This window comes from Erpetoichthys calabaricus, chromosome 1 (genome assembly GCF_900747795.2).
Source record: "Erpetoichthys calabaricus chromosome 1, fErpCal1.3, whole genome shotgun sequence".
Classification (NCBI taxonomy): domain Eukaryota; kingdom Metazoa; phylum Chordata; class Cladistia; order Polypteriformes; family Polypteridae; genus Erpetoichthys; species Erpetoichthys calabaricus.
Genome location: NC_041394.2, coordinates 149,394,804 through 149,419,253, shown reverse-complemented (window position 1 = coordinate 149,419,253; position 24,450 = coordinate 149,394,804). Strand labels below are relative to the sequence as shown.

Sequence of the window (24,450 nt, the reverse complement as noted above, 5' to 3'; positions counted from 1 at the left end):
CCTGCCAGGAGCTGTCATCAGAGGATAATGCTTAGACTTACAAGAATTAAAGGCAATATAAAGCAAAATTAAGTGGTTTCTTAGGTCAGTGTGTGAGGGGTGGGGGGGGTGGGGGGTAATGAGGTGGGGGTTGGGAGGAGTATTGGTCATAAATTTTATTAATTATGAACATATTCTTCTTAAGTTTGTATATGCTGGGTTTATGTTCAAATGTCTGTTAATGGCGTTTTCGTTTGATAGCCAAGATTCAGCCAGTTCTCTGGCACTTTTAGTACTGGCCTTAAATCTTACTTGTGCATTGTCCTAGTTGAATGTATGTCCAGTTGATTTTGTATGCGTATAGATCAGTGATCGTGAGTCCTTCCTTCTGATGGCATTGCGATGTTCATGTATATGTGTTGCGATTCTTTTTGATGTTTGTCCTATGTATACTGCTGGGCAAGAACTGCATGGAATGCTATAAACTGTGTTTTGTGTTTCTGCTGTCGATTTCTTGTTTTTGGCATTGAAAAGGGCAGTGCGCAGATTGTTCGAAGGTTTGTATGCTATTCTGATACCTGATTTAGACAGGATGCATGCTGTGGCTTCTGACATTCTGTGATGATAAGGAAGTGTGCGCCAGGTGAGATGGGGGGTCTGATTTGAGTCGATTGTTTCCTGGGTTCTCTGGTGTCTCCTGTGTAGGCATTTTTTAATGCAGTGGTTCTCAATCTGTGGGGCAGGCCCCCCAGGGGGGCGCGAAGTAACAAAAATTGGGGCGCGAAGATGTGAAAAAAAGAAAAAAAAAATCGAAAATATGAAAAATACATCTATTGAAGCCAAAACAAATTAAGTTAAACTACATCCTGATACTAGAAAAATAAATATAGAGTTAGATAAATGTTGATAAAAGTTAAGTAGGTATAATAAAATATGCATCTATGATATATCATTAATTAAAAAGGAACAAATTGGTATTAGTGGGCTCCTTTCAAAAAAACGTTAAGTAGGTGCGATTAAAGCTATTATGAAAACTCAGGTTGCAAATAATTAAAGGTTGAGAAACGCTGATTTAATGAATGTTATATGAATGAATATATATAACTCCTGTACTTAGGCCTCTATATTTGGTCTAGGACCAAATGTAAATGTAAATTCATAAATGTACTTGTAGCACATAAAGCTTTCTGTGGCTTGGATCCAATTACAGTTTAAACGTAGGTAATCTTGATCTTGCATTGCAATTAAAAAATGCATGCCTTCTAAAAATACAGACAGGAACACTTCTAGAACCTGTAGCTACATAGCTTCCAGTCATAACTCAGTAAAAAAGAATAATTTTTTTGTTCTTTTGTTTTCCTTTTTTCTTATTATTGAAGATGCAATTATTATGTGGAAATTTCTCACTGTAAAACTATAGAAGGGTAGGAAGAATTCACTGAGGTTTTTAGGATTTAAGATTCTTTCCTTTTATGAATTATTCATTTGTTGTTCTAAAAATACATCTTCCTGGGATTTTTTTTTTCACAAAGAATAATCTTTGTATGAAACAGCTGGTGTATTTATATTAAATTCTGCTGACAACATTTGTTGCAGGTTAATTGTTGTAGATTTAATGTACCTCACCTACTGAGAATTTCCCCCTGGGATTAATAAAGTATCTATCTATCTATCTATCTATCTATCTATCTATCTATCTATCTATCTATCTATCTATCTATCTATCTATCTATCTATCTATCTATCTATCTATCTATCTATCTATCTATCTATCTACTGGCCCTTAATAGACTTTAATAGAATAGACCTTTCAAACCCAAATTAAGACATTTCTCACTTCTGGAGTTTACTAACACAATAATGAATGTTTTTCATGCATTCTTAATTTAACCATTTTAGCATGCTTTCACTATCTGTTATATAATTAAAACTTACTTTACCCATTTGTGCATTCACTAGCACTGCAGTGGATGACTGGAGCAGCAAGCGCAGCCAGAGACATTATTATTATTTTTCAATGTGAGAACTGCAGGGCAGCAACACAATGTATGTGAAATGTGTTTACAATTACAAACAGTAAAATAATAAAAAACAGTGATGAGGTTGTGAACAATGAGGTTTCAATAGAAGTATTCATAACTCTTAAGTGATACAATATGTATTAAAATTGTGATGACCTCAAGTGCTTTTTAATGAGTAACAAGGAAATTCGAGGCATAGTTTTCCTCATTTACTGTATACTACAGATACCATTAGACATAAATTACATCAGTTGTTTTATATGTAGTGCCTTTCATTATGGTGACAATTACAAATGGCTTTATATAAATTCTGCCATCAAGTATGTAAACGCTTACTGATTTCAAAGTGGCATGTTTAAGAGAATTAATATTAATATTTTTATTAATAAAACATATTAATAATGTTCTATTAATAGAATTCTAAAGCATAAGATCAAAGAACTAAAACATACAAGAGTACAACTTTTTTTTGTGGTCTGTTGGTTAAGAAGCTGTGGTTGTAACTGGCCGACTGTCTAGCCTAGCATGAATCACTTAATAGTAGTTCAAATGGATAAAAGACCAACCTAAACCAATGGGAAATTAGCATGTTACAGTACATCAGAGCTCACTTGCAACAGGAACAGATATACTGTATTGTTAGGCATGTTTAGATATGCTGTATCATTATATTGTATTGCAAAATAATAGTGTAAATATGTTGCATAAATAACCATGTATGTTTATGTACAAAGAGCCAAACGTTTATAGAACAGTTAGCACTAAATATAAAACCAGGTCATCTGACTTGCAGAAATTCTCAGATAATTCTGCACTTATGGGGTGTTTTGATAAAGGGGATGAGACAGAGTATAGGAGTCAGGTGGAGAACTTTGTCTTCTGGTGCAAAGGAATTGTCTGCATCTTAACAACAGCAAAACGTAGGAACTAATTCTAGACATTTGCTGCACCAAAGAGCCGTGTCCGTTCGCTATTCAAGGAGTGGGTGTAGAGGTGGTCCACTCTTACAAGTACTTAGGGGAATCACATCAATGACAAGTTGGACTGTAACACATAGAGAAAATATATAAGTAAGGGAAAAGTAGGCTTTTTTGCTTAGGACACTGTGTTCCTTTAATGTAGAAAGTAACACCCTTCACATCTTCTACAACTCTGTGAAGGCCAGTGCCATTTTCTATGTTGTAATGTGATGGGCTGGTAACATCACTTCAAAAGAGGCCCATTAAATCAACAAACTAATTAAACAGCCAGGTTTAATTATGGGATGCATTCTGGATCCCCTTGAAGTAGCAGTGAAGGAGAGAATTAAAACAAAACATAGTGCCATTATGAGCAATGCTGTACATCATCTCTCTGACACACTAACACTGAAGAAATCTTTTTTTTTCTTTCTTTTTAAAATGTTCTTTCTTTTCAGTAATTCTAACCATACTATACATCATGCCATACTGTATATACTATGTACAGTATGTATTTATTTAATCATCTTCTGTAAAAAGACACTTTTCACCTTGTGGACAAATAAAGATATGTCTGTATCTGTCTGTCTGTCTGTCTGTCTGTCTAACATGTGTATAAGTGACAATGCTAAGAGTTTTGAGAAATTAATGTTTGGAGAAGCAAGGACACTGTTGAAAATAAAGGGTGGAAATTTTCTATAAAATTTTCTTTACTTGGTTTGTTTGTTATTTAACCCAAGTAATAGTTGTAGTTGTGAGAGAGACTTCTACATACAGTATAAAAAAGAATTACTACTTTTAGTTAAGTCTTACATCTGATTAGGTGGTTTTAATTTTGTGTGTTATACTGATTGATGTGTTTGAATATGGTAATTAGAAGAAATGACTCATATTCAAATTAATTTGTACCCTGTATTTGAGTGCCCACTAGCACCACAGAACCATACAAGCACAGATGTCAAAGGCAGAGATGGGGGAAACAGCTTTGCCACTTGATGTTAAAGTCAGAACAGGCATGGGTTGTACACTGAAACATTAACTGCAAGATGAATGGCTAAAGTTGCAGTCTAAGACATATATTAAGTCTATTAATCATTAGTCATTAATCACCTCACAGGTGGCGCAGTGGTAGTGCTGCTGCTTTGCAGTAAGGAGACTGTGGAAGATTGTGGGTTTGCTTCCCGGTTCCTCCCTGTGTGGATAGCGCTTTGAGTACTGAGAAAAGCGCTATATAAATGTAATGGATTATTATTATTATTATTATTAGATTACCAACACTCACTGTGTGTTGTATATCTTTTGGGCTATTAGCAGATGAACATGGTATTCTTTATGCCTGCGAATCCAGTGTTTAGCCAAATCCAAATACCTACAGTACTGATTCTTTTTAAGTAGTATACTAATTTGATAAGGTGGTCACTGGTATTATAAAAGGATGATCTTAAGATTTTTACAGCTTTCTGTAAAAAGAAGTTCAGTCTGTAAAAGAATGTTGCATAGAGAGGGAGAGAGACAGAGAGAAGGAGATGTATGGAAAAGAATACATGAATGCTGAGTATGTGACAAACATTGCCAAATCATTAGTACAACTTCTACATACTCCATCTTTTAATCTCTATAATATAGTTGTACTTATAGCAAAAAAATTTGACTAGATTATATAGTAATTGGATATAACCTGAAACAAAGCTCAGTGCTAATACATGACTGGGAGCAAACCAGGCATTCCATAGTATACAATATATTCGCAAATATTTTTTTAACACAATTGTGCATGTTTCATTAAATGGAACTATATTTGTTTCAGAAAAAAATAAAATTGGTTCTTCACTGACCTGTTCATAAAACTCATTGACAATGCCTTCTGTCCACTGCAGATGGAGTTCTTTGCACTTTGCTGGCCCATTAATGTCTGCCAATTTAATACACATTTGACAGACAAGCAAGCGGTCATTTTCATTTGACCAGTCTACACCTGCTCCAACATCATCATTTACCTGTTGAAATATAAATTTATCCATGAAAAACAGGAACATAAACATATCCAACCATCCAGTTGGCTTGGTCCAATAATACATTTAACTTGCACCACTCATTCTTTCTTGGTAGATTTAGCAGACAGCTCTTCCATCCAAGATTCAAGCTGAGACTTCCTCTATGAATTGTGGGGTACAATTTTTCAACTTTATTCTCAGATTATTTTCTAACTCCAGGTGCTCTGGTGAGAGTTGAGTGTGTAGTTTTGTGAGAGCTTTGACAGGATGAAGGAATATTCTGCCTGATGTTGGGTTGGACTATGTATTACTCTTTACTAATGTTTATCACCACCACAACATTTTGAAAAGACAACTTAATTTGAATACCTCAGACTTGTACAGGGAGTACTTATTATTCAAATGTTTTATTAAAACAAATGATGAAAGTAGGAGTAGTACTTTTAACATTTTCTAACCTCATTTAATTTTGTTTATGTGGTTTATTAATAGACCTGTTTCTATGATAAAATGTGCCTAATTTAATGCAAAATCAATGACAGACGTTCCTCTGACTAATGGCTTTAAGACTGGAGTCTTAGGGATAAGCCTTTTTTTGAACAATCCTAAATGTTCCTCTTATTTTTGCAGACATGGCTGACTTCCTTTGTATCTTTAGCACCTTGTTTACCCTTAAAAAATATTTGGTCAAAATAAGAGCATCATTAAGATAATGCAATAATAGTTCAAATTTGTTTCAGTGTTGCAATATGGTTAATCAGAGCATTAAAAGTCGCTGTAGCACCATGTCGGTTAAAGGAAAACAATCAATATTTCTAGTTCTTTGAAGATTACTTTATTTTTCTTGGAATAATAAATCTACAGTACTAATACTATTAGTAAATCAGCTTCATTTGGCTTCTGGTTTTCTTCACTGAAACTTATTTATAGGATTTGATCAACATCTATAACTCATCTAATGTTTAAAATAATCTACAGGTTTTGAACATTTAAATGTATAAACTTACCGGATTCTCTCCTAGATACCATCTCCAGTTCTATTTATAAAACAGTACATGGAATATCATTTTTTAACATAGTGGTAAGTTCTCACTGAAATCTGTTTAAATGCTTTCATTCCTGATGGAAAACATTTGTGGAAGTTTGGGGAATTCAAAAACAGGAAGCACTTCTTCACTCAAAGGGTGATTATACTGTATATTTGAAGTTTCGAAAAATATGTTTGAATAAGATATTGAGTCAAATTATCCATCCATGCAAGCTGGGTGGATGATATCCTTTTCCTGTAGTCTGTACAATGTTGTGTTTTAATGTCCTTTTACTATGAGCACCGTATACATACCGAGTGACCTACTTGGATGTCTTTGAAAAATAAGTATTAAGAGAGAACAAAACACATTCCAGATCAGTTATTTAAGTCATCGTCTCATAAACACTGATTAATAAAATGTTAAAACATTTCCACAATACCATTTCTTTGGCAGCTCTTAACAGTTATTATATTCAGCTAATCTGCTTGCATTCCAGTAAGGCTTTCTTCCCAGTCTGGTACAGTATGTACAAATGCCAGGCTTTCATGTGATTAGCATTATTACCAGTACATAAACATAATAGCAGCTAGGTAAGTAAACAGGGTTCAGTCAAGTAGATTTACCTTCGCATTAAACTCAGCCAGGAAATCAAAGTGCTTCTTGAGGTCAGTTGCTAGAATGGCTTCTATAACAAGGAAACGAAAACGCTTAAATTCCACATGATCCAAGTTCACCAGGAAGTTGTATTCAGTCCGGGACATGAAGAGGTTCCAGGCTGATGCAGCATGATGGTTTTCCAACACAGATCGATCATTATATAATACTGCCTGCCACGAGAAAAAAAAAGCCACAGGTTGGCAAGACCGCTCAGCATGACCCATGCTTTAATACCTTATTTTTATTTATTGATTCTGTTTGTTTTTATTTTATTATGTCTATAGTAAAAGGCCATGCTTAGAATCAGAAATATAAGTCACCTGGTTCATGTGCCACTCAATTGTATGTTACCTTGTCAATTTATATTACTGATATTAATTTTACATTTTCATGGATGGATTATGCTGCATCCAAACAGAGGTCTTTGAATTCTTACTGTACATGGAATGCATGATTAACAATCCAAGGTAGATAAAAATGGTGCTAGTCCATTTGATTAGTCCTGATTTTAAAGATATGCCATAGCACTCTTAATTCTCCTACTTTTGTAAATTAATACTACATGGATCATAATATTTTGTCAGCTTCATGAGCATTAATCCATTTCATATTGTGTTTCACTACATTAATGTCCATAATAAAAGAAGTATTATAAGAAACATTACCTTTTATTTGAGAAACATTCAGCCGAAATGTTATTTCTAAGTATATTCTTAAACAGTTTGTGCCCAGCATAATTATGAAATGTCACGTCATTTTCTAACCTGCTTAATCCAGATCAGGGTCCTGTGGGATGTGGGGAAAGGGAGAGGCTGGAGTCTGTCCCAGCTAGCATAGGGTGCAAGGCAAGAAGAAGCCCTGGACAGTGCGCAGTCTATCACAGGGTGAAGACACACACACATGGGCCAGTTTAGCATTGACAATTCATCTAATCTGTATGTCTTTGAACAGTGGGAGAAACCTGGAGCACTCAGAGGAAACCCACACAGACACAGGGAGAATATGCAAACTCCATGCTGGGAGGAACTGGGATGCAAACCCAATTATAAAATATGCATTGCATTATCTGATTAAATATTTCATACTCTTGATAGTGTCACACATACAGGTATTACACGGACTTTATTTAGAGTACAGCTAAAGGGAATGTGGAACATTTCTTTATGCAGTTTCCACTTTCCACATTAGAGTGGAGCAACAGCACCCAGTAGAAACCCGATGTCACTTCTGCTTCATGCTCCACTGTTTCTGTCAGCAAGGATAAAAGCAAAGACACAATACCATAAGCCTTTCCTGACCAAACACAAGTTGAATGACATGGACTGCTAATGGCTCCACTACAGGGTAGCAAATCTTGCAAATATTATATTTTGGAAAGACTTTTCTACAAAAATGCATTAAACAGGGATCTTCCAGTTGGAGTCCCAGCTCTTTCTGGTCTATCCTATTTGATTATTTATTTACAATAGACTATAGTGTCTTTCCTTTTAAGGTTAAGGTATGAATGAAAGGTAAGAACCAAAAACATATCTCACTTAAATCTGTAAATCATTTTACCATTTCAGGATGAACTCTTTTTGCCTTTACTGTTATAATCACTGTTACTTTGCCGCTTTGGTTGTATCACTGCTTTTAGCTTATTTATAGTTTGCTATAAGTCTAAAGGGTTAAACCAGCTTATTCAATATCATTTGTCTTTTATTGACTTTCTAGAAAAAACTCGAGTCATAATATGTTTCTGGAATAAGATAGGACTTTACTGGGTGACTGCCGGGTTCTGAGGCCAATTTACTGTGTTTATTGCCCTTGTTTGTGTCATTTTATCATTAAATTATTTTTCCTTTGTTTTCTGGAAAAGACTATTCCTAGATGGCTACAACATTATGATGTCACTGGATCTTGGCAGCCATTTTTGGAGCACTATAAAAGCAGATTTTGGAGATCATGAAAGCAGGAAGGTGATCAACATCTTCACAGAGCTCTTAAAGCAAGCTCTTGCATGCTGTACTTAATTTTGCAATTTACTTTTCTTTTTAAGACAAGTGAGAAGGCTTATCAGGGCTTATGCTGCATGCTATTTTTTGCATTTTATCTTCCTGTTACTGCTAACATACCGACAAACCAGTGACAGATTTAAACCTCATAAACAATGAATTTTGTTATTTACATTCTGGTCGAGACATGACAGCGGTTACATTGGGGTGTAATTGCCGCCAGTTTAGAATAGAATGTGCCTAGACAAAAGCATGAAAGTAATTAATCCACATACAGCTTGACAATTCTGAATGAATTATGTCCCCAAATTGAAATGCACATATTAAACCTCAATATTTTTAAATGAACTTAAATTATACTTACTTGAGGAGCACTGGTAGCTACAAGGAAGGCGTTAGTTCTACCAGGATGATCGTAGTCATGCATGGCAGCAGCCACATATAAGGCCATGAGCTCTAGGGCAGGAATATTGCCTGACAAACAGCCATACCGATCCTCCTGATTCCCATATGTTTTGGATATAACATACCCCATGTGTCCATGAGTGATCCCACTGTCAGAATCTACACATAAATAATTTTGTTTAGAAAGTTCTTTTAGCAATAAACATTAATGGTGAAAAAGCAAAAGATGAGGAGACCAAAACAAGAATCAAAAGCAAAAATAAGAAAATGATGAAAAGAATAAATACCCAAAAAGTGAAAAAAAAGAATGATGTCAATCAGTGAAAAAGAGTGGAAACAAAATGAGAATACCAAACATAAATATTAGGACATTAACAAAATTTTGACAAGAACAGGCCAGTCAGCCTAACAATGGTAGCCAGTCCTATCCAACTAATTTCTCCAGTTAAGCTGAGTTTTGAAGGTCACTAAATCCTTACTCTCTACCACACTAATTGGTAACTTATTCCTATGTCTGTGATTCTGTGTAAACAAAAACTTCATGTTTTCATGAAATTTTCCCTTAATGAGGTTCCATCAGTGTCCTTGTGTACTTGTTAAAGAAATCTTTTTAAATTAATAGTCTGGATCCACTGTACTAATTCACATACATATAGCCAGAACTTAAAGTCTAAAGATGCTAACTTGGTACAATTTTAATTCGACTTCATTCCTCTCAATAATGCCGCAGAGTAATTATCACAGCCTGCAGTGAGCAACCGAAAGACTAATTATTATAATAAAATCTAATGATTATCAAAGTTTTAACCATGTTTATGCAGATTAACAAAGTTATACTGATAAACTCACTCTATCATTCCTTCATTGAAAAAGTGTGACAATACTCAAAGGTTAAAGAAACATTCCTTTATTTCAGAAAGCAAAGTCTGCCACTTATTATCTCTGCAGGAAGGCTACTCATTAAAAAGTCATTGATCTGAGTCTTGTAAAAAGGATGGCCTGGAGTAGCATTATTGGAGATCCTTTAAACTGGTGTCAGATGTAGGAAGTTCTTCACTGTAAGTGGTGACTTTAGGTGAGAAAACATTACTTTAACTCACCAAAAAACTAAGGCTCTTGCTTTTCTACTTCACAGAAGTACTACGATTCTGTCTCCATGTCCCATATGTTTAGGAACCCGGGCCAAATGCACACATCTTTATTTGTCTCTACATTGTTATCCACAACAATGTCTAAAATAAGTTTGGATTGGTGAACTTTGCTGGACTGAATGACCTGTTCTTGTCAATGCTGTTCTAAATCAAGTGTACTGCAAAATTAAACAAAATTTCTGAAATATGTTCTTCTAAACTGCTATTAAGTTTCTGTCCCATATTTCTGTTAAACTTAGTGTATTTAACATGATATCATCATTATTAATTTTATACAGACAAAGTAAGAACTAACTGATGGTGATACTGAAGACAGAAATGAAAACCAATACTAAATTAAGATAAACTGGGAAGAAAGGAGAAAGAACAAAGGAAAAAGCAGCGTAGTAGAAAAAAGGAATGAAGAAGACAAACATATAATAAAAAGAGTGGAGGAGGAAAGGGAAATGAATATTAAACCTTATTGGGTCATACAGAAATTCCTCCATATCTCTGTGGTCTTTTTTAATGTAATGAAAGCAGGCCAGCACCCCATACCTGAATCACTGTTTGAACTATGATCGTTTATTGCAGTAGGCAGGCCAGGTATTGGCTGAGTTGTTAAAAACCACACAGCATGGAGCACATCAGTTGCATGGATTCTGTTGTGATCTTCTCATTAGAAGCATAAAAAGAAAAGGAACAGCAGACATTGAAAAGTCAATTTACAAATATGAAGAGGAAAAAGCCAACAGCAAAAGGAAATGAACAAGTGGATTCACACCCCCTCTAGTGGCTCCATGAGACAGAGCAAATAAAATGTATAGGCCTTAATATTACTTTTCAATTGCATTTGCTCTGCCTTACTGTCACTTTTCATCCTGCATTAATTTAACGTTATGAACCCTTCAGTCCCCAGATTCATTAAAAATTGTCATTTTGTTACCTTAAGTAGGCTTTTAAAATGAGTCGTTCACTAATATATAAAAGAAGTGTCTGACTTTCAATTGACATTTTTTTTAATTGCATGCATGCATGCCTCCTGTCTAACTACTATCAATGGTTACACAATACAATTTGTCAAAGAAACAATATACAAGATTTGAACAAATTTCATGTCTTTTCGTTTTCATGGCATAAAATTGTCTGGTTTTTAAGTCATTACTCGGTTCTCCATTGCTGCCATGGTACTTTCTTCAGTAGTATTCTTTTTCTGGCTGCATAACTGGAGCATATTCAGGAGACAGAGCTGGACGTGGCAGAGTTAAAGATGTTAAGATTTACCTTGGGTGTGATGAGGATGGACAGGATTAGAACTGAATATGTTAAAGGGTCAGCTGAAGTTGGACGGTTGGGAGACAAAGTCAGAGAGGCGAGATTGCGTTGGTTTGGACATGTGCAGAGGAGAGATGCTGGGTATACTGGGAGAAGGATGCTAGGGTTAGAGCTGCCAGGGAAGAGGAAAAGAGGAAAGCCTAAGAGAAGATCTATGGATGTGGTGAGAGGACATGCAGGTGATGGGTGTAACAGAGCAAGATGCAGAGGACAGAAAGTTATGGAAAGAAATGATCTGCTGTGGCAACCCTTAATGGTAGCAGCCAGAAGAAGAAGAAGAAGATAAATGGAACATACTGCATTTTCATTTATTTTCTAATCACACCCCAGATCCTTTTGGGCAAAAGATCCGCTTTACACATTTTAGTTGAAATAGATCTATAAAGAGTTTACTTAATACGTTAATAAATGGAAGGAGGAGGGTCTACAGTATGTGCCGACAACATATAGAAGAATTCAGCTACAAACAAAAGAGATTTTATGATGTTTTATTTTTCATTTTATTCTTTATAACCTCTGTGAGGAATGATTTTCTGCCACAAAAGGTAGGTAATGAGCAAAAGAATACAGTGAACAAAGTAAGGTCCATGTGCCTTAACTCTAAGCAATTTCCTGTCTGCAAATAGAAAATATATACAGTTCTTATAGAAATTCCAGCCATGCCTTCAACATTTTGATAATTATGTTACAAATACATATCAGCATTTTTATTTACATTATAGTTAGCATTAACTATACACTTTGCACACTTAAGAGGAAAATGGTTTTACTAAGAAACAGTACAGAGTACAATAAAAAATACCACTGCAAACTACACCTGAATACAGGGCTGGTATGTTAAATAATGTCCGCTGATTCAAGGTACATTTTTGCTGCCCATCTACACCCCATATATTTTTAACTAGGCATGACACAATAAACTTAAATCACATACAGGATATAGTGCTACTGTATACAGGATTCTCTGAACATCTGACAAAAAAAATAAACAATATACTATATTTGGGGGAAAAAAAAGCCATGTCATTTTCTAGTTGGGGTGCAAAGCAGGAACAAATCCCAGACTGGGCACCAGTGCATTGCAGGACGAAAAAAAAATAAACATATACACTTCACCAAACACTGAACAGGGCCAATTTAGCATCACCAATTCACTTAACATGCGTGTCATTGGACTGTGGGAGGAAACCTGAGCACCTGGAGAAAATCCACTAGGAGAAAATGCAAACTCCACGCTGGGTGGTCCCGGAGCGCAAACCCTGCTCTCCTTACTATTACCACTGTGCTACTGTGACACCCCCAGGGAAAAAATGTGAATCAATGAAAAAGATTACAATGAAAACAGCAATAAAACACAAAACAGATATTTTATAAACAAATCCAAATGTATAATATGAAACTGAATGTTCAGTGGAACTCCCTGTTGCTCCTCCTTCATGCTTCCCTAAACACCTTGGCTGTGTCAAACTCTACCCCTCAAGCTAAAGGCATCTGCTCTTCTAATTAAATTTGTGCAGTTAGAACTTATGAGACTTTTAACAGACATTGTGACTGACACCTTAAACAGATTTTATAAATGAACATAACTTTAGATATACTTTATTGATTCCCAAGGAAAAATTCAACTGAATACCTTAATAAAACAAAAAACATGAAAACATAAAATATGCAAATATTGACACAAAGTACAAAATAAGACAATCAAATAAAGCATATAGTATAATAAATATTATGCTAAAATAACAACAGTAAATTGAAGTTTGTACAATTTTCTTAAGTCTTCTGGCTGGAGTGAAGTAAGGTACTTCGGGAGGAAACACTGGACTGCCTAATAGCCACAGGCAGAAAAGGTCCCCAAAAGATGCTTCTTATTGCACTATAATGTATTAATTTGTGTTAATTTGAACTATTAGGTTTTATTTTATCTGGCATATAATGACACTAATAACAATTTGGTATTAAATCATAGTGCAAGCGACCCCTGGGTTCTGCTGATGTTCATAACCTGATTTTGTATGTACTATAAATCAGAACCTACACTGAAAATGTAATGGAAATATCTGAAAGCATGTGTAATGATTTATTACTAATTTTACAGAAAAAACATTTGAAACAAATTAATAAAATGATAATGTGTCAACATTACTGCACTTTAAAATTGAAAAACACAAATAATTCAAACCAGTGGTGAGCAATGCCAGTCCTGGAGGGCTACAGTGGCAGCAGGTTTTTGTTCCAACTAACCCTTACTAATAACATACTGTATCTTATTTACTTATATGACTAGTTAGTGTTTTAACTCTACCATGTCAGGTCATTCTTATATCATAGATTTTTTTTTTCCTATCCAAGGAATATCTTCCAAATCATTTGAAGCCTAAAATGGCCGAGTAATTCTCAGTCCACTTTTTTTTTTATAGCGTTCTTCCAAATATTTCATTAAACCAGAGAGTTCACAATGAATACATACAGGTTTAAATGGAGACAAGTTAGTTGGAGACCTACTGGTTCCTTTTTCATTTGCATGTTTTCACTAATAAGGAGGAATTAAAAACAGTGAACGCAGCTTTTTATGGCTAAAATCATCAGTTAAGGGTGGCAAATGTTAACAAGTGAGACAAGTAAAATAAAACAGAAAAATATTACTTGAGCAATAAGTGCATCATCAGCAATAAATGACTTCTTAATGAAAATGAATTGAAACAAAACATGCAACCACTGTGGCCTCCAGGACCAACATTGCTCAACCCTGTTTCGCACTAAAATGAACAATGGGTATGCATAGAATGTTGGTGTTATGCTAGCTTTTTGGTAACACTTAAGTGTAGGTATTGCAAAAATGCATCTATTACTCATTAACTCTTATGTAACAAGACCTTAACATACACTTCTTTGGGTCTTCATAACACTTACAAAGCATCAGTAAGGTGTTTATTCATATCCACAGTGTGACCTAGTTATAAAACTTCATAAGACCTGTAAATAATTCATATTAACAAGTAATTTTACCATGATGTCGAGATGCCACACTACACAGAGATGAATAACCTATTTAATCAGTTTTTATATATATATTGTCGCACACGTGCAATTGGGAAACAGCTAAAGGGCCTGAATAATAGTATTTCCACACCAGACCAGGGAGTGGTGAGGTGCACTTTCTTTCTCAATCCTTTGCAGACCATCCATGGGAAATCCACGGGGGGGCCTTTGATGACGTTACTTCTGGTCTCGGCATATAAAGCCGCCATCAATGTTATCCAGCATCAGTTCTATTTTCGACTCTGACTTGTGAACAACTCACAAATATTTACCCATTTGCAGCCAGGACATATTATAAGGATGGTTGCCCCATATATATATATATATATATATATATGAAAAGGGTATAATAATAGCAGGAAAACGTAAGACTGTCGGACAACTGATCCCTCAACAAAGATGTACTGCCTTTGCTGAGGGATCACTGAGTGTCACCTCTCACTCTCTGCAACCATACTCCCTGAGACAGTATAGGTGGGACATACTGTATACTTAGGATGCTGGAAATTATAAGCAGTGGATTCTAATTTTATCAACTGAGATGATTACTTGTGACTGAGCTTATTGCACTGTTCTGCATGGTGTGGGTTACATATGGCAACAAGTGCCTAAGAAAACAAAAAATATTTGAAAATGCTGTCCATAGTGTGCAGTTCTATTCCTCACTGTTAACAATGGCTGCTATGTGTTCATTAGTATCAAAACTAGTTGCCGTCTTTTTGAGATGGTCCTGCACCATGCTCCTTCTTCCAGATTTGGGAGCCTCTTGAACCCAAAACCATTGCTAGTCGTGAATGGGATGAGCTGGATAAAAGAGGACACTACATGAAGCAAGGGGAAGGTGCTAAAGTGTTCAATGCCTTTACTAAAAACAACAGTGTCCAAATAAATAGTACAGTGTTTCAAAACAATCATAAATAAATCCATAAAAACATGAAAAACTGGAGGTTAAAATAATCCAATAAATTCCATTAAAATGAGGTTAAAATCCGCTGGCAGAAACGATCATTTTTTAAAATAACCCGGTGCCTTCTTTTGCTCTGGTGGCTCTTCTGCTTATCCCTCACTGGCCTCAGAGCAGAGAAGTTGAGCCATCCAAACTCCTGGTCACTCCTTCTCCTCAAAACAGCTCAGCAGGAGTGACCCATTCCAACTGCCTCCGAGTGTCGGCCATACACACCTTACAGGGTCTCTCTCCTCCCAGCTGCCTGCCTTCTCTGTCTGCTCCTTTTTTCTATTCACTCACTTTTCTCCTCCTGCCTTCTGTCTTTCTTCTAACCTCCGTCTCAGTCTTTCTTTTTTTCTCCTCCTGCCTCCTTCTTCCGTTAAACTCCATTTACTCTTTTCTCTATCTCTCGCCCTGCACTTGCGCTTCCCCTTTAAAATCAGGACGTGGCACAGGTTTGGAGATTGACAGCTCAAGGGAACAATTAAGACCACTGGCCACTGTGCACTTAAGTGTGGGACTGCCTGCATCACGACAGGGAACCACTCCTGCCACACTACCATGCCCCCTCCTTAAAGCCGCGAGTGTGGTAATTATTTATTTAAAATGGTGCCGATCATCTGCGGACCTCACTTTACCACACTTTTTGTAAGTAAAAGCATGGAAGTTCTTAGATCAATATTAAATTAAATTCAGATAAAAAAGAGGGTTTATGTTCTTGTTCGTATCTACATAATTTATATATGTTTGGCTGTAACGTATGACTCACCCTCTATTTCTAAATATGAAAAGAGCGCCATATTCTACAGCAGTTTGATAGTGTTTTTTCCATATATTTTAATCTTTTTCATAATTAATCTTTCTTATTTTGCTGATGATTTTCCATTATTTATTACAAGATGGATGCCACATTTCCATGTAATGTTAGTGTGGTCAGGAGGTATGACTGATGCGACCACACTTGGACATATGACATCTTTGGGGCGTGCCCATGTCATCTTGGTAGCCACGTTGGGGACACTATACAAGCTGGTCAGGAAGCCAGTTTATTGTTTTTCCCCAGGTGAAGCCATCAATTACATATACTATTTCAAACCAGTTTTTCAGAGTATGCTTTTGTTGTTTTACACTCCTGCCTGAGTAGTTTATTTACCACTATTCCTTCTCCAATTTTAGTTTAGGAGGAAATTAAGCAAGCGGGTGACTATGCTGACTTTGTGAGCTCCTAGACAGAGGGAAGCTCATCTAAGATTCCAATTAGCTTCCTGTTGCTCAGTCTAGCAATTTGGAGCTGTTACGGTTTAACATCATGTGCCATTTCTGCATTTCCTTTGTCTCTCTGTCACTGCTAAAACTCAGGTGACTCAGCAGTAGATTCAGAAATATATTTTGTTATTTTTACATGCCAACTACATGTGACAAATAGCTCAAACCCTATCATGGACTCACTGTCTGACACTGAACAAAGTCACATAATCTGTCACAGTGTTTTAGTTGTACAAGCAGTAACCATTTGTGCTATGTATTAGTGATAGGTAGTTCACTTTCAATCAGATAAGTTAAATGAAGCCTGAGCTGTAGCAAAAACATATTAGTAGGGAGAAAGGGGACTGAAGAATACAAAGGATACACAGTAACAGAAATCTCAATTATTATAACTGCAATCAGAGCTGCCTACCAACATCAATAGGGATATCATACTGTAGTAAGTCTGAGTATAATAAACCAGTAAACAGTAGGCAATTAACACTTAAAAAAGAGCATATATATCTTTAATATATATGTGTTTTTAAAACAAAACAATTATTGAAATAGCTCAGATACTTATGTGTAAGGTAAATGCAACACCTTTGCACCAAGAGATATTTCAAGATACTACAAATAAACTAAAGCTATTTTCAAAATATCATCTTGAGGAAAAATGTTACTGTTATTAATAATTATATATGGTGCTTTAATCTGCATTACTTTGTTTAATATAAATTTAAAGTATTAGGCATACAAAAAACAGTTGGCAAAAATTGCTGCTTGGTAAAGCTTACAATGCAAATACTTTAACCAAAAGAGTAAATGTTTCAGAGGTTAAAAAGATTTTATGAATAATGCATCCAAGTGAGTCAAACGTTTGCATGAATATCAGTTCAAAACATACAGTTAGATTATGTACAATAAACATTTTGATGATTGCTATGCTGGTATCATGAAGGTAGTTATTTTACTTGATGATTCACTTTTTATTGCTCAGTACTTAACCGCCAATTTGCTAAAAGTACAATAAACTATTAATGTACATACTGTGGTGTATTTTTGAAAAAAAACTTCAAACTATTTAGCACTCTGAAATGAGGTTAAACAATTTTGTCATTTTTGTTTGACTTACTTTTGATAAAAATTCCAACTAAGTATTATTTTACACCTAAACTGAAATCCATTCTAAAAAGGCTACTTACAAGGTATGTCACGGTAGCCGTTCTCCAGTGCATGAAAATAATTCATGAACTCCCTCAGTGGAATGCTAAATGTTTCAAAAAGCCCAGTGTCTTCAAAGAGTCTGTATGACACCTGTAACACACAGAGCCCATTACAACTTACATAAAGATGAGTCAAAGAGAAATGGTCATTTCAGGCTCAGAAAAATAATTATGACAATTGAATAATAAAAAATAGAATCTTGCAAATGGTGTATGCATTAAATGAGCAGGATTAATTATTATGAAAATATCTTAGTCTTTCTTTATTTCTTTGTAAAACTCTAAATAATAGCACTGTTTATGCTGCTTTTGAAGCATGAAGCGTTGACACAGAATCGTGTCTGACAGAAAATAAAGTGAACTCAAGATTTCAGTCTTTGTATCAGAAGTTTGTAATGAAAAATTGTAGAAAGCAATTATTATAAAATTACATTATAAATATTATTTTACACTCATATAAGAAGAAGGACAGAAGATAAGAAAGAGTTAGTGGATATATTCAATGACTAAAAGATACCAGTAAAAGAAAATTATAAGAACAGATTTTTTTTCATGGTCTACAGAGTAAATTAATTACTATTTCCTCCTCTCTACTTGATATCCACTCCTATTTTCTATGTAAAAAGATCTTTCTACTACCAAATATTTTGAGAAAGGGCAGAGCCCATGTACAAGAACATTTACCTGTTTCTATTGCATGAACTTTGCTGTTTTGAATTCAAACATTTATATTTCTCATCTAAAACCAAAAAACAATTCCAAGATAATAATTCCGATAATAGTTGTCACGGCCTAAGACCAAGGGATATGATTCCTAGCCTGGTGTGCTCTCTCAATATCAGGGTTGAAGTTTTTCTCCCACATCTGTTGTCGCTTAAATTAATAATTCTAAAATGGCCAGGTATGAATTAATCTGGTGTGTGAAAGAATGTCCACTGTAACAGATTTGCATCATGTCCAGGTATGGCACTGGACATTTGTCTAATACTTCTGTGTTAGGAATAATTTCTTTGTGATCCTAAAATGGACAGGTTGGATGTGTAGTTCGCTCCCAATGAAAAGCAGATGCTAGTTTCATCTAGATATCTGAAGGATAAAAGATCAACAATCATTCTTCTCTGACATATATTTCCTGTTACTTTTATTTTTAATTTGTACTTCTGGAATACCAATGTAGCAATCAAAGATAAAATAAATGAGATGTATTCTCCTTCACCCTTGTGACTCTAAGAGAAATATTTTTCCAGACTGATTCGTCTTAGAAATATTATTAAACGTGAAACTCAACGGTAACTAAGCGCAATTAGATACCCTTAAATGTCACTCACAGAATACATGCTTAATTTACATTTAATTAAAACAGGATTAATGCATTTACAGTTGGAATGTATGAGGTGAAATATGGTGTCATGAGGTGATAATCTAAATACAGATTTATGGAGTCTCATCTACTAAAAGTTTAGACATTTGCATAATTTAATGTAAAAATATCCACAAAGCAATGATTATCTTCAACCCATACATTATTTTTGGACATGGTGGAAACTAACTGCAGACAAGGTGCACACTTGCATATGCACATTCACTGATACAGGGCCAGTTTAGAGTTGCTAATTGCCTTTGGGATGTATCACTAATAAGTAGTGCTGAGGATGGATGCAAAGCTCAGCTGTGGTACACGTTGTTTGTGAGTGGATGAAATTGTTTCATTTTATTTTTTATAGTATCTAAAAAGCATATCCAGCATAGCCCTTATATTAATTCTACCTTACTTAACATAAGTTTAATCAAAAGAACAGACTGTAGCTAAGGCTTTTTTACTTGTACTTCAGCATTTTTGCACACTTTTAGGTAATGTATGTTTTGTGAGCTCACCTGTCTTTCCATTTTCTTATCGTTCTTAATCCAACAGTATTGGATAAGTGTATGTAACAAACAAATACCATTAATACGAAAGATATTAAATAGTATTCATTAGCAGGTAACAGGCATCAAAAATGAGCTGTTTATTCTCAGAATGCTAACTTATGTGATAACGCAGGGTAAATTTATGTGGATAGGTGCTATATCAGTTGTTCAGCAAAATATAATACTGTATATATATATATATATATATATATATATATATATATATATATATATATATATATGGTTGAAATAGTTTACTGTCAAATAATGCAAAGAGTACACAACACGTGTTTCACCCTAATTCTGGGCTCATCAGGCGTACACACTCTACTGCACTCCCTCTCGGGAATCCAACCTCGGACGTCAGCGCCACGGCGTGTGGTTCGTTCATTTGACAGCATGTAGATCGGGGTAATTACATTCACGGCATTCGTAGTCTGAATCACAATCTGATTGTATGGGTGGTTACCTAGTTACCTGGTAGGTAACCACCCATACAATCAGATTGTGATTCAGACTACGAATGCCGTGAACGTAATTACCCCAATCTACATGCTGTCAAATAAATGAACCACACGCCGTGGCGCAACGTTAGGGGCTTTACCGCTGACGTCCGAGGTTCGATTCCCGAGAGGGAGTGCAGTAGAGTGTGTACGCCTGATGAGCCCAGAATTAGGGCGAAACACGTGTTGCGTACTCTTTGCATTATTTGACAGTAAACTATTTCAACCATTCTATGATCTGCTTCTCACAACTGAGGGCATCGTGGCGGATGTTAGCTGAATTGCTGACCAACTACAAGCGTTACCTGGTAGGTAACCACCCATACAATCAGATTGTGATTCAGACTACGAATGCCGTGAATATATATATATATACAGTAATCCCTCCTCCATCGCGGGGGTTGCGTTCCAGAGCCACCTGCGAAATAAGGAAATCCGCGAAGTAGAAACCATATGTTTATATGGTTATTTTTATATTGTTATGCTTGGGTCACAGATTTGCGCAGAAACACAGGAGGTTGTAGAGAGACAGGAACGTTATTCAAACACTGCAAACAAACATTTGTCTCTTTTTCAAAAGTTTAAACTGTGCTCCATAACAAGACAGAGATGACAGTTCCATCTCACAATTAAAAGAATGCAAACATATCTTCCTCTTCAAAGGAGTGCTTGTCAGGAGCACAGAATGTCACATAGATAGAGAAAAGCAAACAAATCAATAGGGCTGTTTGCTTTTAAGTATGCGAAGCACCGCGGCACAAAGCTGTTGAAGGCGGCAGCTCACACCCCCTCCGTCAGGAGCAGACAAAGAGAGGGAGAGAGACAGAGTTTGTTTTTCAATCAAATATCAATACGTGCCCTTCGAGCTTTTAAGTATGCGAAGCAATGTGCAGCATGTCGTTTCAGGAAGCAGCTGCACAAAAGATAGCAACGTGAAGATAATCTTTCAGCATTTTTAGACGAGCGTCCGTATCGTCTAGGTGTGCGAACAGCCCCCTTGCTCAATTCCCATACGTCAGGATCAGAGAAAGTCAGCGCAAGAGAGAGAGAAAAGTAAGTTGGGTAGCTTCTCAGCCATCTGCCAATAGCGTCCCTTGTATGAAATCAACTGGGCAAACCAACTGAGGAAGCATGTACCAGAAATTAAAAGACCCATTGTCCGCAGAAATCCGCGAACCAGCAAAAAATCCGCGATATATATTTAAATATGCTTACATATAAAATCCACGATGGAGTGAAGCCGCGAAAGGTGAAGCGCGATATAGCGAGGGATCACTGTATATATATATATATATATATATATATATATTGTGGCAGACTTCAGGGTCTTCAGGGCTACAGTAACACGAAATTCCTGCAGTGTGTGCTGGGAGCTGGAGTTTGCTACAACCCTGTTGGGTTCTGTGGGTGCCGCCAGGGGGTGCTGTAGAGCCTGCACAGCCCTACTACGTTGGTTTTCCATCACACCTGGAAGTACTGCCGAAAGAAAATCATTGGACAGCTGGAGCACTTATGCGTTTCATATAAAAGGAGCTAGCCACCACTACTCAGAGAGACAGAGTCAAGAGGCGGAGGACAAAGCTTGTGGGAGGATGACTGGAAGTGGACAAGTGGCAGAAAAGAGAAAGAAAGGAAGAATGTTGTTGTGGTTATTGTGCATGCTGGATTGAGGGTATGATTCCTTTATGTCTAATCATTTCCCTCTGATGATGACACATATATAATATATATATATAATATATATATATATATATATATATATATATATATGTATGTATGCATGTTAGGAACCTGTTTATTAATTGTTACAGTTTCACTATGAGCATAAATGTTTGTAACAATTTAGTTTCATTTTTGTTTTTGTACAGTGTATATTTGATGTGGTATAGTTACAAAAATTTGATCATGCAAAAGAACAGTTCTTCAGATGAGTAAAGATGATGATAAAAAAAGCAGATAGAGAAATAATTAAATGTCACAGACTGAATATTCAGTAAAATCTCTGTGGAAGTTTTGGATAAACCTATTAAAACTAAAAGGTTTTTGTAGTTTGTTTACAAAAAAAAAAATTACAGTAAGCAGTCTACTTACCTGACTAAGAATGCATCCTGTCTTCCCGCCAGTCTTTTCAACGAGGTCAAAAATGGGGAAGTTCCAGTTGTTTAGCTGACCCATGATTGAATCCAAATCTTCTTTTACAAGAGGCTCAGGTGCAAGAATTGGCTTGTCCTTTATCCAAGACACATAGAAACATACCTCATATCAGTGGACCTCTAATTCTACCCCTCTCCGAATACAAGTGCATGCCACATACTAAGGGCGTCATGTTTGTATGCATGAGTATGTACATCTCTTGGCCCCTTTGATATCATTCATAATTTAACAAACTAGATTCCTGATCACACATTTGCTCATCTGTTAATGAAATGTGCTAATTTGTTAATGATCTGAAAATCTATTACAGTGTTAATAGATTCAAGAATAATTTAATTGCAGATTTTATGTAGTTTCATTCTTCTTAAAACTATAATTTTGATAGAAATATAAGCATGTTAATAGCAAAAGCCAAACCAACACCAATTTAATCCTGATTTTCACATTTAATAACAATTAAAATTTGAACAGGAAGTGTTGTATGTAGTATTTATACAGTCATATGAATATGTTTGGGAACCCCTCTCAGCCTGCATAATAATTTACTCTACTTTCAACAAAAAAGATAACAGTGGTATGTCTTTCATTTCCTAGGAACATCTGAGTACTGGGGTGTTTTCCGGACAAAGAAGTGAAGCAGTATTTAGTTGTATGAAATTAAATCAAATGTGAAAAACTGGCTGTGAAAAATTTGGGTACCTTTGTAATTTTGCTGATTTGAATACATGTAACTGCTCAATACTGATTACTTGCAACACCAAATTGGTTGGATTAGCTTGTTAAGCCTTGAACTTCATAGACAGGTGTGTCCAATCATGAGAAAAGGTATTGAAGGTGGTCAATTGCAAGTTGTGCTTCCCTTTGACTCTCCTCTGAAGAGTGACAGCATGGGATCCTCAAAGCAACTCTCAAAAGATCTGAAAACAAAGATTGTTCAGTATCATGGTTTAGGGGAAGGCTACAAAAAGCTATCTCAGAGGTTTAAACTGTCAGTTTCAACTGTAAGGAATGTAATCGGGAAATGGAAGGCCACAGGCACAGTTGCTGTTAAACCCAGGTCTGGCAGGCCAAGAAAAATACAGGAGCGGCATATGCGCTGGATTGTGAGAATGGTTACAGACAACCCACAGATCACCTCCAAAGACCTGCAAGAAGATCTTGCTGCAGATGGTGTATCTGTATATCATTCTACACTTCAGCGCAATTTGCACAAAGAATATCTGTATGGTAAGGTGATGTGATAGAATCCCTTTCTGCATTCACGCCACAAACAGAATTGCTTGTTGTATGCAAATACTCATTTAGACAAGCCGGATTCATTTTGGAACAAAGTGCTTTGGACTGATGAGACAAAAATGAAGTTATTTGGTCATAACAAAAAGCACTTTGCATGGTGGAAGAAGAACACCGCATTCCAAGAAAAACACCTGCTATCTACTGTCAAATTTGGAGGAGGTTCCATCATGCTGTGGGGCTGTGTGGCTAGTTCAGGGACTGGGGCCCTTGTTAAAGTCAAGGGTCAGATGAATTCAACCCAATATCAACAAATTCTTCAGGGTAATGTTCAAGCATCAGTCACAAAGTTGAAGTTATGCAGGGGTTGCATATTCCAATGAGACACTGACCAAAAACACAGTTCGAAATCTGCAAAGGCATTCATGCAGAGGAAGAGTTATAATGTTCTGGAATGGCTGTCACAGTCCCCTGACTTTAATATCATCGAAAATCTATGGGATGATTTGAAGCAGGCTGTCCATGCTTGGCAGCCATCAAATTTAACTGAACTGGAGAGATTTTGTATGGAAGAATGGTCAAAAATACCTCCATCCAGAATCCAGACACTCATCAAAGGCTATAGGAGATGTCTGGAGGCTGTTATATTTGCAAAAGGATCCTCAACTAAGTATTGATTTAATATCTC

At 35.9% G+C, this 24,450-nt stretch overlaps 1 protein-coding gene across 4 annotated transcripts in view; it reads right to left on the bottom strand.

Moving 5' to 3' along the window:
- pde3a (phosphodiesterase 3A, cGMP-inhibited) overlaps nt 1–24,450 on the bottom strand; it is a 425,475-nt gene that overhangs the window by 15,621 nt on the left and 385,404 nt on the right. For all 4 annotated transcript variants that reach the window (XM_051935470.1, XM_051935471.1, XM_028807158.2 and 1 more), the window contains 6 exons: nt 22,467–22,604; nt 17,944–18,055; nt 10,729–10,842; nt 9,000–9,199; nt 6,608–6,811; nt 4,795–4,956 (listed from right to left, as the gene is read on the bottom strand). In XM_051935470.1, coding sequence (XP_051791430.1) covers nt 4,795–4,956; nt 6,608–6,811; nt 9,000–9,199; nt 10,729–10,842; nt 17,944–18,055; nt 22,467–22,604 — 930 coding nt within the window. The remainder of the gene's footprint in view (nt 1–4,794; nt 4,957–6,607; nt 6,812–8,999; nt 9,200–10,728; nt 10,843–17,943; nt 18,056–22,466; nt 22,605–24,450) is intronic.